At 37.6% G+C, this 17,563-nt stretch overlaps 1 protein-coding gene across 1 annotated transcript in view; it reads left to right on the top strand.

Annotated features, from left to right (window-relative positions):
* CA10 (carbonic anhydrase 10) overlaps positions 1 to 17,563 on the top strand; it is a 153,384-nt gene that overhangs the window by 132,906 nt on the left and 2,915 nt on the right. Inside the window, exons 6-8 of the mRNA XM_054278701.1 lie at positions 8,724 to 8,819; positions 10,399 to 10,471; positions 15,896 to 16,050. Of these exons, the coding sequence (XP_054134676.1) occupies positions 8,724 to 8,819; positions 10,399 to 10,471; positions 15,896 to 16,050 (324 nt within the window). The remainder of the gene's footprint in view (positions 1 to 8,723; positions 8,820 to 10,398; positions 10,472 to 15,895; positions 16,051 to 17,563) is intronic.

Below are 17,563 nucleotides of genomic sequence, written 5' to 3'. Positions count from 1 at the left end.
TACATTTAGACTGTACATTAACTCTGCTCTCATTGTATGATAAAGTAAAATACTTTTGTAACACAGTTAATGCAACACTTGGTACACTTTTTTTTTTGTTTCTGAAATTAGTTGATTCTAATTATGCTACAACAGAGCTAAAATTCAGAATGCAAAGACACAATTTAGCTGTTCAAAGAAAAGGTGAGATGCTGCAACCTGCCAGAGCACTTGAATTGATTCTTCTCTGCTTCCAGAGGCACTTGCAATGGCCACCTGTGATTTCCCCAGAGTGATGCAGGTGCTGGAGCAGCATCACTGCCCTTTTCCATCGTGACAAAGCAGAGGCTTGGTCTCAGACTGGCATTCACTAACCCCTGAACCCCACTGAGACAGGAAACCAGGGCGTATTTAAGGACCATTTTGCCTCCCTAGGAGATGCACACCGGGGGATGGAACAGCTGGATGGCAGTAATAATGCTGGAAGAATGACAGATTTTAAGTGACAGAAAGAAATGGATCAGAAAAGGGTCAGAGGAGAGGTCTGGTGTTTATAAAAATGGGAATATTTGGGTTTGAACATGCGCTAGGAAAGTGACACAGCTTGTGTGGCACATGCAGTATCAAAAGAAGGGCTGGAAAAGAGCAAGGCTCCAAGGGAATCCAGCTCTGCTGGGCACAGACAGCCATGGGCATGGCTTTGATTTCATCTTGTCATCTGCTGCCGCTGTCCAGAGCTGACAGGGGTGATGGGAGCAAAATTTCACTCTATTAAATGAAGGTGGGAAGCCTCAGTTCTGTGCAGAAATATAGACTGACTTGATAAAACAGCTGAGTTTAATTGGAATTACAGGGGGAAAGTAGACAAAGTGAAATTTGGACTGGAGCACCAGAGCCAACAGCAACTTTCTATTATGTGGTTGAGAGATGTAGTGCCCTGAAGTACTAACAAATGCATTTTTACATCTCATCTTGATAGACTTAGAGATTTTTTTTCAGGAAATGTCCTAAAAATCTCAACCTTGATTTTCAAACTCACAATTGTTTTCAGCAAACCTATTTCCCTGGTGAGTTGCCCTCTTTTCTTCTGCAGCAAATTTCTTCTACTTGACTCCCAGTTCTGCACAAAGTGATTTACTAGACAGATTGCATTTTTTTTCCCCTTCTGGAAAGTGTCAGTTTCTGAGCAAGATCAAATAACCTTCTGCACTTCAGTATTGACTAATTTTAATTATTAAAACCTTTCTCCCAGGAAAAACTCTTCATGCTGTTTGCTGAGAAACCAGCAATTTTTAATAGGACTAAGGGACTTCTTGAGGAGATCAGGGAATTCTGTAGACAGAATTCTGAATTTATACTGGGCTCACACTTCTACAGCATTTTTTTAAAGTAGGAAGAACTAGATTTTTTTCTTTGCCTTCTTTCTATGTATCTGCCTTTAAACTTGATATAATGGGCTTTGCAAGGCCTAGAGAAACGGGGCACATAATTTGGTATGCAGTAAAACTAAATTGTATATATTTTAATGGTTTATACAGCTAAACACTTACTTTGTATATATATTAAGCTTACTAAAATCAGAAATAAATCTTTTATTATTATTCTTTTTAGTGATACGCTGTCCCTCACTGACAGTTTCATATGGGATCCTTTCCTCACAACAGCCTGGCAAATTGATATTGTTAAAGTGTAACGGAAAGAAAATAACAGCTACATTCCTACTTGAATTTATCACGTTTAAGTTCTCATGTTTTCACATCATTGACAAATTATCAGATGTTTTAGCAAGGTAATAGGATAATTACATTGTTTTTACATAACTCAAAAGCTAAAAACAGCACTACCTGCATTTAAAGTAAAACACAGCTTTGCCTACAGACACCACAAACCAGCCTATCCCACCTCAACAACAAACTGCTCACTGCAGGATAATGAAATTAAATACAGGCTTAATGATGTAAGATTGACAAAGTAATAAAGTTACAGAGAGAGTCAAGATTATCTTCAATTAGGTGTTTACTTCCGTTGAAGAATTCTTAGCATTACAGTTCAAAGAGCTGGATTTTTATCTCCAGTAATTTTCAGCTCCATTTCATCAGTGCACTAAGAGAAAGGGCTCTTGTTTTTGTTTTTTGTTTTTTGTTTTTTGTTTTTTTTAATTTTCTGTGCAAAAGCCATACCAGAGGATATGGTACATAACAAAGAAATTAAATAAAGGCAGAGGTGTCAGGCACAGCACTCAGACTAACTGTCTGTCTGCCCTTGTCCATCATGCCCAGCCCCTGAACAGAAATGGAACTACAGGTGGTTCTTTAACAAGGTGGACTCAGAGGTCTGGTGGATTTTGGAGAAGGCTTGAACTGCTAATTCCTCTGTCAGTGACCTCTTCTGGCATCCTTCGTATTCAATGTCTCAGGGCAATGCGGTGAACAACAGAAACAGCATCAATCACCACTTCCCCACATTCTTGACATGCAGGAACCATTTTCTGCTGCTTTCTGGGCTCATTGCTAAAGACACAGAATTCCAGCAGAAATACAGAGCACCATTATGTAACTGAATCTACCAAATGGAGCATTTATACCGAGTTCATCATCATGGTGGCTGATGATCTGCAGTATTTAAAATGAGAAAACAATTTAAATGTAGTGTTTAGTCACAAAATCCTGCACGAATCCAGAAATGATGATAGACTCATCTAATAGTGTTTTTTTCCCTACATTACCCTTATTCTCTCTTAAGATACAACTTTTGCAGATGACGGATTGGCTCGGTGCCAAATTACAGCTTGCAGTGAAATTCTGCATCAGCCAAGACATAATCAACATTAAGCATTTGAGCCTCAAACTTCAATTTGATCCTCACACAAAGCAAATTGCAGAGAAGTGTCATTTATTGATGTTTATCCAGGTCTTGCTCATCTGCTAACGATGAGTGACAAGAGTGGTTGAGTGGCAGGTCAGCCAAAAATGCCCATGTTTGGAACAATTGGGTTCCAAATGACACAGCAATGACTCCCCTGTCAAGAACCCTCCCCAAGTCACTCAGCAGCCAGCAGCTAAGGAACTCCTCTGTACCTCTGAGGCTCAATTTGGATTTTTCTTTCCTTGAATTTTCTGCTGTGTGAAAGGGAGTGCAAATAGTTGTAACACTTGCAACAGTTCCAGCAGCATTTGGATGTCGGGAATCCATCACCGCTCACTTGTCACCGACATCTTTTCATAAAAAACCCTTTCTTTAGGATTTTTCCCCCTTCTGAGAAGCTGTGGCCTCAGCAACAAAATGTGAACAATGGTTATCTGCTGCTGTGGAATGCAACAGGTGCATCTGTGATTGGTTTCCTGTGGATGTTTGGATTTACTGACCACTCACGGCAGAGCTGGGTCTCGCTCTCTGCTGAGACACAGACCTTTGTTATTCATTCCTTTTCTATTCTTAGCTTAGCTAGCCTTCTGAGAACTTTTCTCTCTATTCTTTTTAGTATAGTCATAATGTTATATATATCATAAAATAATAAATCCAGCCTTCCGAACATGAAGTCAGCATTCTCACCTCTCTCTTCGTCCTACAACACTTACAAGCCCTGTAACACTCACTTTTATTTTTTCAGCCTATTTACTTAATTTTTTTGTTGTTGTTGTCACAAAGGTGAAAGTCCTGAAAGCAAATTCTGAGATAAGCATGGCCAATATGGTCTCTTCAGACAGCAATTTGTACTTTGTACTGTAGTCCTGGCGATGCTTAAGAAAAAATTCAAGTTTTAAATACTACCTGAACTACTCTTGTTTCCTACTTGCAAATAAATAGTATTCAGAGTATATATAAATATTAAGGAGAAAGACTTAATCATCTACATTTCATTTAGGTACTTTTTTAAAAAATATTTTTTAGCTGCAGTGGTTGCATATAAACAAAAAATAAGGCTCTGTTAGAGCCTTATTGTGCTCTAACATACCAGGTCAGCAGCCCAAATGGCCTCTAGAAATAACTAGAGAAAACTACTTCAACCCTAAAGCAAGTTATGGCAGAGCCTTTTATATATTTATTATAGATTTATTTCTAGGAGCCATAATACATGCTGTAAATAACACCCCATGTTTACATGCTACCAATGAACACTGGCTGAGACTCGCTGTTGAACACTCTTTATTGCAAGGTAGTTCTTGTTACCAACTGCTCTAACAAAATGGTTAGATGCCATTTATAGCTTCAGTGCTAATTCCAAACATGCCATTATTTCTAATAAAGTAGATTTTACAGCCAAAAGTAGTTAACCCAACTGTATTTCCACTTTACTGCACGATTATTGCATTTCTCTACTCAGCTGTCTGCTCAGAAGCAGAAGAAAAATGAGTTCCTTCCATGCATTCTTAGTCTTATTCTTTAAAGTAAAAAGTAATTCTAATATTGTTTATTTATCTAGGATAAAACAGTTGACATACAGCTATAAATGTGGATGACAAGCCTGTCTATTAAACCAGTTATTTATATACATTTCTTTTAAATCAAAAAATAACTGTCAAAATCAGTAAAAAATGCAAAACAAAGCACAAAGCACATTTGTCAGCAAAAGACTAAATAACCTGCATTTTAATAAAGAGAACATCAAAAAGAGTTAAAAATTTATTTCAAGCAACTGCATTTTTTTGCATTTCTCCTTAGCTTAATATAGCAAAGTTATTTTTTTTAAACAGATTTTAATCCTAAAACTGCAGTAATTTCCTAAAGTGCAAAGTAAACTGCAGTACAGGTGATCATCTACAATTCATGTTATCAATTTATTAACAAAGCAAGAGCACTGCATTGCTGTATGCGTATACATAAAGAGCAAAAGGTACATTTGTGGATTAATTAATAGGTAAAACACCTTGTCAGACACCAACATTTCATGGTTGAGTACCCTGGGCATGAAAAGATGGGTTGGTTCTTCAAAGATAATAAAATTTTCCTGGATTGGTCCAGGCAAACAAGACAAATCAGGAGCACAGAGCTGGTCCGTGCTCTCCCAGCTGGTGCCATGCCTTTCCACAAAGCAGGAGGTACATTTAATTTAATTTAATTGAGGACAACTTTAAAAACAGTTTTGTCAGTCACACAAATTGCACTGATCTCATACCTGTTCATACCCACAAAATTAGTGCCATAAATAACTCCTGGGTTTTACAAGACCTGTAAGAGCAATTATATTTTAACAGTGGAATAACTGTTCTTATTAATAGTTTTTAACTCAGTAAAATTGTTTTTCTCTCCGGGCACCCACCGTGCAGAAACTACATTTCTTTTGCTGTTTTTATTAAACTTTGGAGGAACAAAAATGCATAATTATTTTCCTTAATGATATCTTAGATACTTCTTACAGGAACTCTGAATCTAAACAAACATTTAACCGGTCTTCTTGAACAATTTCATTTGCTTTTGTTCCCTGCTGTGCTGGAAACACACTTTCTGCTTGCTCTCAATGAGGAATCCCAACAGTTTCTCAGATAGCGCAGCATACTATAAATACTGTGGTTACAGATGAGCTGTTTCCTGCTGCCATTTACTTCATGCTTTACTTCTCTCATCATTTACAAATCAAAAATGCTTATAATTTTTCAAGTGAGAAAAAAGGGTATTCTATTATTCCCAAGAGGACTGTGGAAAACTGTGTGTGAACTACTGCAATATTCTAAATTCCCTCAGTTTCCTATTGCTCCATTTTTGCCTGCAGCAGAACATGGACAGTCTTGAGAGGCTAAAAAGCTGTTTCTGATTCTGGTCTTGGTCCAGTGCACATTCTTGGGTGGTGGAACAAGGCCACGTTCTGGTTTTTCATCAGAGAGTAATTAATCTTACTTAATCTTTTTCCTGCAAAACAGATCTTCTGTAGCTGGAGGAAAACAAAGAGGTATCACTTGTTCTGTGGCAAATTAATCTTAAAGGGGGAATCTTCCTAAGAAAATCAGTGGATTAAAACAAGATTCAGAATTGCCTTTGAGCCCTGAAACCCAAACTAAACTCAAAGGGTGCTTTCAGCATTGTAAATCTGCTCTTATTGTGATGTGCTTTTAATACAGTGTCATCATTTGAAAAGTGAGATTTTCATATATGAGCAATTTTACTTTTATGACTTCACCTTCATAGAAGACCCCAGTAATATTTTATACAGACCAAATACTTACAGTTATTTTAGGCAACTTAAAGAAATTATTCTCAGAGGAAATTTAATAGGGAATTATGGTTTTCTGTCCTGTTGTACTCTGTGTTTAAGACACTCGTTCATTTGAATCTTTCTAAATTAGCCTGTTCCATGTGAGAAACTTTGAAAATTATGCCTCCTTAGATGGTCAACCTTTTTCTAAAGAAAGATAAACGTAATGAATTTAACCATGGTACCATGGAAACAGCTTTAAAATTAATTTGGGAGCAGGGAGGAAAGGATACAACTCCAGCACAGAGAAAGTGACAGGTTTGAGAAGAAAAATAAAAGAATGTCTCTTCGTTAGGCACTGAGACCTTTGTTTGGGACAAATATCCTGTATATGGTTGTATATACTCGAGGGGTTTTATTTCTGTAAGTGCCATCAGTCGAAACAAGAGTTTGATGTCGGCTCAGGGTTCCCATGGGTGGAAGGAGAATTTGTCCCTTGCTTTTAGCCATTCCTGCACCCACCATCTTGGTTTGTTATATAAAATGAGTTTATCTAATTAATTGTTATTCTGGGACTTTGTACAGAAGGAGGTCTAGTCTAAAGCAGATTTCATCACTTATTTCCTTGATAATTCACAAGTTAGTTTGGCTGCCAGGATAAAGAGTTGTACATAAAAAGACAAATATATGACTAAGCCTAAAAATTTCAATGAGTGCACGGTCTCCAGAGCAGGGATGTTATCAAAGTTCAGTAGTACCACAGAGTGATGATGAATGAGCATTATAACCTCTGAGGCTGTATGAGACCTTCACTTGGCCCTGCTTTCTGACTGTCAGAATTTGGTAGAGGACTCCATTGGCTCCTTTGACATTTTTTATATAGCTCCCAATTGAGACAGGACAAAAGTAATTGAAATTAACACATCATAGCAGTGCTTTTGACCCTCACCTTATTTTTTTGGTCTCTGAACTGCTGGCTGTAAATAGCAAAGCTATGCACCAAAAATCTTCTGGTCTTACCAATGCAAATTTTCTCTTTCAGAGTTTCCACTACCCCTTTTTACATCTATGTACAAGCACTAAAACAGCATCACAGAGGGATTTCAGGGGTGGTGAGAGGACAATGCTTGAGGCCCTTTTATATAAAGCTGATAAGATTCACTTAAAAGAATAATACATTTTGCAGGCAGGGCATAATGTGGGAAATAGAACTGTTTGAGTTCATCATTTATTTCTTACCCTATCTTGGACTGAGATAATAATGGTATGGGTTACACATAACTTGGGCTATTGTTATAATCAGATCAGCATCAGCATAGATGGCTGGACTTACCCCTTTGGGTGGCAAAGTAAGGTTTAGTCTGTGTAACTTGATTGTGTACTTCAGATCCTGTAGCAACATCATTCCTGCAGAAAAATGCTCACAATTACATTTCAGTACTAAATAACCAGACCTCACATTCATCCAAAGACAATTTCACCAATACAGACATTAAACCCTGTTTCAATGATGTTTAGGGGTTGGTTTTTTCCCTCATTATAAACCTGGACAGCACATTATAATGAGATTTCTTTACTGGCAGTCTTAGTTTTGTATGGTTTGTATAGTTACAAAGATTACCAGTTATAAACCAAGTTAATACTGATCTTGTTCACAGAATGTAAGTCCAGAAATTTCTCTGAACAGCCTTTGGAAGTATCAGCACATGAAAGACAGACCTGATTTTTAAATGTGAACATCAGGCTGCCGCAATTCTGACAATGCCAGAACAAGAACCTTCCTTTTCTAATTGACATCTGAAAACTAAGAAAGATCTTTAGGCTAAATAAAGCTGACTAGCTTTCATCTGTTCAGAAGTACTTAACTGCCACCAGAGTTCATTAACTTTGTTCATCTTTTTTTAAAAAAAAGAAAAGTTTGCAATGTAAATTGTAACACTGTCTGGTCATCCCAGACAAATCAAATATCAAGGTTCTGGGTAAGATATTTTACATAGGTAGTGAGAGAAGGGAACTGTGCCTTTGTAATTTAAAACTTCCAGCCAGTCATAAAACTAAAAAGCAGAAGGAAAGCTGCAGGTGCTAAGGAGAACCTCGTTAACAATACAGTAAGTGCTTAACTGTAGGAGCCTCTGTAACCAAGTTTGCAGAATCTGAGGCAAATGATTACCAGTACTTTGAATTCTGTGAGTGGTGGTTTTCACAGTTCCAAACTCATATCCCATGTGTTTCCTCAAATATTTCAACCCCTGGTTCTTCTGTGGTTGGCTTCAGGCTGCAGAGCACGGATTGCTTGGTGCCCATGGCAAGTGCTGCTGGAACAGGGAGGTGATGCCAGCCCTGCAGTGCAATCTGGAACTGGATGTGGGTGGATCCAGTGGCTGGCAGTTTAGAGGGAAACATGCTGGTGCTGTACCAGCTGGAGCCAGATGGTGACTGAAATTGTTAAGATGATATGTGCTGCAAATGCCTGAAAAATTACCCTGCTACAAAGTACCCAAAGCAGAGATGGGATCGCGATACAAACCAAGCGGTGTGTGGGTAGTGTTTGCAAAAACTGTATGGGGTTATTTGGCAATGGTTAATTGTAATCCTTCCCTTCACTCTTTTTTAGGTTCAGCTGATCCACTATAACCATGAGTTGTACACAAATGTCACAGAAGCTGCAAAGAGTCCTAATGGGTTGGTGGTAGTTTCCATATTTATGAAAGTAAGTATTTTGTATTAGAGATTCCTGATATATAGACAGTAGATTTTCCATGAACTGTGAATGTAGGCGTTAGACTCCTAATTACGCTACAGCAATGCCCAGAAGCTCTGATCTGGAATCCAGAGACAGCTTCTTCCTAAACTGAGCATGCCATCTCTTCTCCCAAGCTTTTACAATATAAAGGAAATTAAAAGGTGTAAGGGAGGTGGGGGGAAAAAACTCCTTACATCATAAACATCACTCATAAAACTTTAATGGCTATGGCAGAAGTCAGATTTGCAGATTTAGTGTTTCTTCATGAAATGTTATTCATTCAAATCCCTTCTAGTTAGTTGAGGCCCTGGGAGAGAGGGCATGTCATGCTGATGTTTCAAAGCCAGCAAAATCAGTTTTTTTCTGTGTTATTTAAAACATCTTGAAACCATGAAAACTGAAAGAACATTAAAAGTAGAACTTCTAGTATCTTGCATTTCACAGAACCACAAAGGCATGTGAATATTTTGTCTCCATCCTGTTGCATTCAAGGTACATATTTAAGTCTATCATTTATAGTGATCTAACACTAAACTCTAAACTTCATGGTTTTCCCAAGCCTCTTTCATTACACTGGAGAAACCTTTTGTCTCATTTTATAGAAAAAAAATTATTTCTCCCCTACAAATATTGTTTATATTCTGTCATTATGTATCACTGTTTCATCAGTCTAAAAAAGTGTGTATTTCTGATTAATGCTGAAGTTCACCTCATCACACCTTAGGTATGGGATATCTATTATTTCCCCTCAGTACTCTAATCCCATTTCATAAAGGTCCTAACAAAGCATTAACCTCAGATATAAAGTATGCATTTCACAGAGTATACTGAATAATTAGATATAAAAGGGCAGTTTTCACATGGGTCTAATATTTAAGAAATATATTTATGCTACCTTTTTTGGTTTTTTTTTTAAATCCAAAGAGTATTGTATTATGGCCCAACAATTTGACCTGCATTCATGAAAAAGGCAAAAATTAAAGAGAAGACAGAGAGAATCTTGTCAATATTTAGAAGTACCTGCAGGGAGGTGTCAGAGGATGGACCAGACTCTGCTCGGGGCTGCTGAGCAACTGGGGGGTAGAATCTGACACATGGAAAGTTCCACCTGAACATGAGGTGTTACCTCATATATTACCCAGACATAAACCAGAGGAAGAGAGCTTTAATTTGCAATTAAAATAGCCTACTGCAAGGAAATTATGTTTATCAATAAATAAAATAATGGAATACTAGTGAAAATCCTGCCTAATGTATCAACCACCTGCAAATTTCCTCAAAGCTGTCAGAGAAGAAACCTGTGTTCATGCTTTTATTCAGGCATTGATTTCTGTTCACCCTGTTCTTTGTGTTTTATTTATTCTACCAACTTTCTATCAAGCTTCATTAGAAGAACAAGTGAGTAATTATTTCCTTCTCCCACAACAATGAAAAAAAGGAGAATTCAACTGGAGGACTATGAGAGAGTGTCTGTGTGCACACATGGAAGAGCTGCAAGGAAATGTCTGTGAGAGGATTTTGACATTGTGCATTTTCTCTTCTGTAGGTATCTGAATCATCAAATCCATTTCTAAATCGTATGCTCAACAGAGACACCATAACAAGAATAACATATAAGAGTAAGTTTCTTTTCATTTCCTCTGGAAACAGCTGTGTTCTTTCACTATCAAATAACACATTTAGTGATCCTGAAACAAGAGGCACCTCATTATGGGCAGTAATTCCAGGTTTGCATTGTCAGGAACTCTGCATGATAAACTCAGGAATGTGAAAAAGCTCATTAGGTCATCACTTTATCAAATAGATTTTGAACTTCAAAGTCTGTTTTGCATCTGAAGGTGCAACAACAAATTAATGAAATTATATTTGACACATACATATACTGTATTCACACAGAATGCTCAGGAGAACCTGTACTGTTAGCAGTAAAAGAGACATGTGTAGCAGCCTGGATTATATTGGATCGGGTTATGTCAAGATCCTGCACAATTCACTGGATTTAGTATTCATCAGTGTTTTCTTTTTGAAAGAAAAGTTATAATATTCCTATTCAACTACTGCTGCATTTAACAGATATAGAAAGAGGTTATTAACATAGATTTTGTATTTGTTATATTCACATTTGAAAAGCCTTTAACTGATGATCCTCAATAATCCATGTTCATATATAGACCTTGTGGAAAACCGGAGCTTAATTAAGATATTTTAGAGAAAATAATGAAAAATGCATATACATAAATTAAACGTCTTCTCCTGAAAACCTCGTTTCCTTTGTCAAATATTCTGAGCTGCTGTGAAGTTTGGAAGTTCAACAATAGCAGAATTTAACTTTCAGAAAGTACACAGCAAAGGGATAACACAAATAATTCCTTGTTCTCTCCTACCTCCATACCACTGAGGCTACTCTGCTTTTACCTGAGAGGTAACAAATCTTGTTACACCTTTAGTCCAAATAAGAGGCTTCTATGATAATGAAACTCAGTTCTCTACAATACCTATGGAAAGGAAGGCAACAGAGGGTTCTCCTCAGAATGTTTTTTCCAGATTGTTCTATCAGTATCAAATGTCATCTTCTCTGCATGGAAGAAGCAGATCAGTCCCATTTTTAAACTGCTTGTCCTGATTGCTTGCAAAAATGCAGCAAGGATGTTCTGCAAGAGCTTCCTGCCCACCAGTGCTGCTGCAGCATCTTGGAAACAGGGAATTATTGTTAAGGCTGAGAGTGCTTTTTCCAGCTCCTTCACCCACAGATTCTATATTCCCAGCTTCTGGGAACCAGCCAGATGTTCTCCCATGGGGCCCACCCTCCCAAAACTAAATATTTCATTTGTATGCTGCATTTACAGTGAAAACTCCTCTTCCCTGCTGGCAGCATCCCACTACCTCCCACTGCTTGTTTTGTCTCCTTACAAGGGAAACATGACTCCAATCTCACCTAATTTGGGTATTCTAAATGAAATTTCTCATGAAGATGAGCACATAAAACACAGGCTGGAAAATCAGTGATTAACAGAATTGCTTTAATTTTTAACCACGGTTTTCGCTAAGTTTATCCGTTAAAATTAAATCACTGGTAGACATAATGCACACAATATTCCACAAGGCATTGGGTTACTTACTGTAGTAACAAGTATTGACTGTGAATTTTTAGTGTAAATTGGGAACATGAAAGTGTTATTGAAAGTAATTTTGCAGCTGTCTTGCATGATGGATTATAGCACCGTTGCTGAAAACTAATTTTACCTCTTACACTGCAAGGATTTCTAGTGTGCCTTTGGTAGCTGGGGTTCTGCAGCTTCTACTTGAGGGCTCCGCTCTCCAAGTCAATACTCAGCACAGTGCTGACAAAATGCCCAGGCCCCATGTGCTCAAGAGGAACGTGGAGGGAATGATAAAAAGAATGCTGGTTCAAAGTCAGGACAGTTCATGACATAAATAAAAGGTTTTGTTGGTGTTTTTTTTTTAAAGAACAGCAACAAAATTAAGTGCTGTCTCTCCTGCTGCGTGAAATTTCCACATGCCAAGAGCATTAAAAGGGAAATTTCTGCTCTTATGCCTACAGTGAAGTAAGTGGACCCCAAGGAATTTTTAAGGAGATTTTAAATGTTTATTTAGATATTAAATGTTTATTTACAGATATTAATGGCTACAGTGAAGTAAGTGGACTCCAAGGAATTTTTAAGGAGATTTTAAATGTTTCTTTGGTTCTGTTATCGCAGCCCAAAGTATTGACTGTGAGCAAGCTGAAACAAGGGATTTTTCAAGCAGGTTTTAGTCAGAAGCTGTGTAGGTATCTCAAAAGAAAACTTTTTTATTATTCCTCATTAAGTGTGCCATTTGAGGGGACAAGTTAGTTTTCTTTCAAAACAGTTATGCTACATGAGCTTTCATACAGTATTTGCTTAACATCAGGGAAAAAATTAACTTTTTAGATTCCCAAAATTCCACATAAAAATTTGGTCTTCTCATTGTCTGGTAAGCAGAGAAGCTGAGGATCTCTTAATTTCTTACCCTGTAAATCTAACCTAGATCCTATTCTGGGTTATCATGGTATGAACTTTGAAATCAAATGTACCTTCCTCCGCTCAATAAACACTATATTCCCTGTAAAAAGCATTATTATAAAGAGAACATACAAAGATTTCGCTGTGAAAACCAATCCCACACATCTATTACAAGCCTAAGGATAAAAGGATTTACATTATTTCCTAGGTAAATTGTCAGAGTCAAGGCCTTTATGTAAATGAATGTGAAATTTAATGAAATCTAATTTGTAGAGAGAAAATTTCCTGGGTTTGGAAATCACCGTAAGGCACCAGCAGAACAAGAGTAACACACTGTGGACTGCAGATAGGAATGATGCAGAGGGTCCAGGAAGGGCTGGATGGATTTATGAAAGGAAACTTGTCACTGGCAAGAGATCATAACAGGGTGATCTTGAGCATTTTTGAATGTATTTTCAGTAAATATAAGCAAGAATTTGGAGGGCGGCAGTCTGGTATTAATACCAACCCACCGGGTCTGCTTCAACTCCAGAACAAGAAACCCTTACCAAGATGTGGGGAAAGGACAGACCTGTTAGTGGGAAAAATGCTGGTAACCAAATTCTTATTGTGTCATCTTCTCTCATGGAATCATCTGACTTCCCATGGGAATATAACTCATATACAGGCATTAATAAGTACTGTGTTTTCTTGGACAAACCCTTATTTCATTCACCCCTATCTCGGACTTTTCCTAAAGTGGTATTTTCCTCCAGTTTCTCATAGGAATATCTCTCATCTCTATTAATCTTCAGTTAGTTTTCCATCTCCTAGTAAACCTTTCAGGGCAAATTCTACCTGGTTGAAATAATTTTAGCCCAGCTGAAGCCGATATGGCTGTGAGAAAGCAGATTTGGTCTTTGGGGATCTCTTCTGCCTGAGTCTGTGCCACTTGGTGTTAAAACACACCACTTTCCATGGCTCATAAATAATGAACAGGATGTTCATCTGGGAAAGGGAAAAGTGGGTGACAACTCATTGAAAACAGGCATTGGCATGAAAAAAAGTCCATCAGTTCTCTTCCGATGCAATTCTAGCAAAATCACCAGTGCACTGCAAATAATGTTTTCAATGACCAGATGTATTCAGTCATCTCTACTTGTTCAAATATAACTGCATTTTGACTGTGATTTCATGCTTGTGTCTGGAAGATTTGGGTTTAGAAAGGAGCTGTCATTGGCCATGGGCCACTGAAGCCTGGTCATATTAAAAGAGGGGACAGTAATGGCACTTCCCCTTCTGCTTGAGGATCCAGCCAGCCATCCAGCACTGCAATCACCCAGCCCAAGCTGCAAGGGCAGGGCAGAGGACTCTTTTTCTAACAAACACGAGAGGGCCTGCCAGGATTTTTTTTTTGTAAAACAACATACTGTTAATATAAGAAAATATATATTAATAATAATAATATATAATATAATATTCAATAATAATAATAATAATAATAATAATAATAATAATAACAATAATAATAGTAATAATGATAGTAATTTAATTTATATATATATATATAAAAAATAAATACGGTTATTTAATATTTAAAATATCAAATAACAGTAAGGCCCTGGTCAATGAGGCAGAAACATTACACTCTCACCTTGACACTTTAACTGGGCTGTAGCTGCCAATATTGTTGCCCCAAAACCCTGTACCATGTTGACTCTGCTGTGTTTAAATAAAAAAACAAGGTCACATTTTCTCTGCCTGTGTTCTTTGATTTTCTGTTGCCCAAGACAGTAATCTGCAGCCCTTCTTATTTTTCCATTAGGTTGTACAAGACAAGTCTTTTGCTCATCTAAGTTATGTCCTTCAGCTACAATATGTTAAATTCAAGTTAAATTGCACCTTTCTTTTTTAGCTCCTATACAATTCCTTGATCATTTGGATTTCTCTACAAATCAAGGTCAGCTTATGTTGAGCATTGAAAGAGGGAACACACCTCAGTGTGTGTGCACTTTTCCTTGCCTGCATTTTATCGTTTCCTCTGCAAATGAACCAAATTGGAGACACCACATACAGGTGAAAGGGTTCAAAGAGAACTCACAATGTTACAAATCATAACCACCCCAGCTTCCTCTGAGATACACACAAGCAGCAGTGTATCAGTAATAAAATATGTTTATCCCTGAGTGGATGAACTCCTACAGCCTAAGATTTAGCAGGCAAATCTGAGTTTTAGCTTTGACAGCACTGCCGAAAGTATTGTAAGGCCAGCATTACCCAAGAGAAATAGTGCAGATAGTACAGTAAACACCGAGGAACTCTGATGAATTTTGAAAGATATATCTCATTATATTTAGGTACATATCCACAGGATAAATTCTGTTGCAGAGGAATACACTTCATTATCTCCTAGGGAGCCTTACAATAAAGGCAGGAATCCTGGAACTGCTTCCCAGCAAGCCTTCCACCTGGAGTTTAGCTTTCTGAGGGAGCTGGCATTGCACCCACACCACTGTGCACATGAAAGGCTGGGAGGCTTCATGGAGCAGCTTTATTATCATGCACTAACTGCAATTTCCTCTCATGCCAGAAGGGCAATTAAGTTTTAATTCTCTTGGCCTTTCTGAGGCTTTGTCGAGCAAAAATTGTTAATGACCCCAAAAGATGGAAAGTCAGCATTCTTCAAAGGCTTCTGCATCTCAATCAATAACTGCAACTTCAAGAAGCTTTTGACTCCAGTCCCTAAATATGATTTAGAGTTGCCCTGTGAGTGCCTGTGCTCAGTCCCCAGTGTGTGTGAATGGGAATCTCAGTGCAGATCCACCCAGCAGGGTGGGGGATATTGCTTGTGTTACTTGCTCTTGTCTAAATTGCTGGAGGATCCAGAAATGTGCATCTGTTAAGCTTCATTCTTTGGTAGAACTGAACATCATGTCATCATGTTCTGGAATTAGGAGACATGGAAAGGGTGATTTTTTTTATTTGTTTGTTTGGGGGTTTCGTTGTTTGTTTTGTGATGCTGCTGTTTTACCTGAGTTGTTTTCCTCCTTTGTTCTCCAGATGATGCATACTTACTACAGGGGCTTAATATTGAGGAACTTTATCCAGAGACATCTAGTTTCATTACATATGATGGGTCAATGACAATTCCACCCTGCTATGAAACAGCAAGCTGGATAATAATGAACAAACCTGTCTACATAACAAGGATGCAGGTAAAGCAATTTACAAATTACTCAGTCTAGGATAGGTACAAAGTAATATTTTAAACACAATATTTTTAGCTTTACATTAGATTCAACTCTTGTGTTGTAGGGATCCCTGCATGCTATTTATATAGTTTGCAGAAGCATTGAAGAGGTTTTTTGTCAAAATAAAAATACCAACTGTTAAGAACTCCATCAGCATCTACACACACAAACTTTAAGGGGGATCCTATTTTCAGTGAGGGTTTGAACCAAAAGGTTTTCAGCAGTCTCTCCACAACTGCATCATTTTATGATGCTGTGAACAGGTACTTGGAGACTCTACAACAAGTACATCAGTGTTGTACAAACATAACTGAGGTTATTAAGGATAACAGAGGTCATTCCTAGGTCTGAATAAACACGTATCAATAGCACATAATGTGACAGAGATGCAGTATATGGAGCCTTCTGGAAATAAAATCAGCCCGTGATTTCTGGTATAGAACAAAATTACAGGATACACACCACAGATACCTTTGGAAAAATCAGACTGAAGTATTGAAGCCCCTGTTAGAGAGAAGCAAGAGAAACTATGCAAGACACATAACTTCACATCCAAAAGGAAGCTATTGAGGAAACGCACCAGTGGAAAAATCTCAAAAACTAAATTTCTGTACAACTTGCTTACAATCCAAATCCTGGCGTCAGAAAACAGCAAATTTAACACCAACTGGTCTCTTCTCCAGAGTTTCCATTAGTGAGTTGCCTACAGAGCTGTGACCTGAACTAAAACCTCCTCTCTTGTATACTTGAACCTCCATCTGCTCGGCCCAAGCAGGCAGCAGAAGAAATGTGGCCTGAGAAATGGAATTAGGAACAAGAAAACAACCCTAAATATCACTTTGGGATTTAAAATCATATTAACATTGTAAATAAGATTACTTTTAAAAGCCCGAGATGTTTTATTTTTGTGATATTCCTTCTGTCCAGTTTAGTCTGGAGGTAGTGAAAGCACTTTGTTTCCTTTCTAAATGGGTGATTTGGGAGAATGACACAGCTGAGCAGAGGCAAAAGGCTCACAATTGTGAACTTTTCAAACATACGACCTGAATATTTTCCTACAAGCAACATTTTTAGGTCCAACATTAATGTGCAAAATAAGGATTCAAATATTTCTAGTCTGTGCTGCTACCTATGGGTTATAACCTCATGATACTTGCTACTTGTCATGCTTTAATGGTTAATCACATCCTCCATTAATACTTAGTTATATCCTCCATTATTAATGCTGAAAATTGATTTTGTGGAGTACTTACTAATTATGTTGTGTACTCATACTGAAAAAGCAATGCCCAGCTCAAGTTTTCCCTAAAAGCTGTTAAAGACTTGCAGTACATAAACCCCAGCTACTGGATTTCCCCATTAAATGCCATAAACAAACATCATAAATTGTACACTAATGTGGAAAATAATTTGGTTTTATATCTTTAAACCAAAATATTGAGGATTTCTGGTTTGTCACGTGAAACCTTTTTTTTCC

The sequence above is a fragment of the Melozone crissalis genome, unplaced genomic scaffold, assembly GCF_028551555.1.
Source record: "Melozone crissalis strain CALT ecotype California unplaced genomic scaffold, PUWL_Pcris_2 ptg000026l_1, whole genome shotgun sequence".
In the NCBI taxonomy this organism is placed as follows: domain Eukaryota; kingdom Metazoa; phylum Chordata; class Aves; order Passeriformes; family Passerellidae; genus Melozone; species Melozone crissalis.
This window is presented reverse-complemented; position numbering and strand designations above follow the sequence as displayed.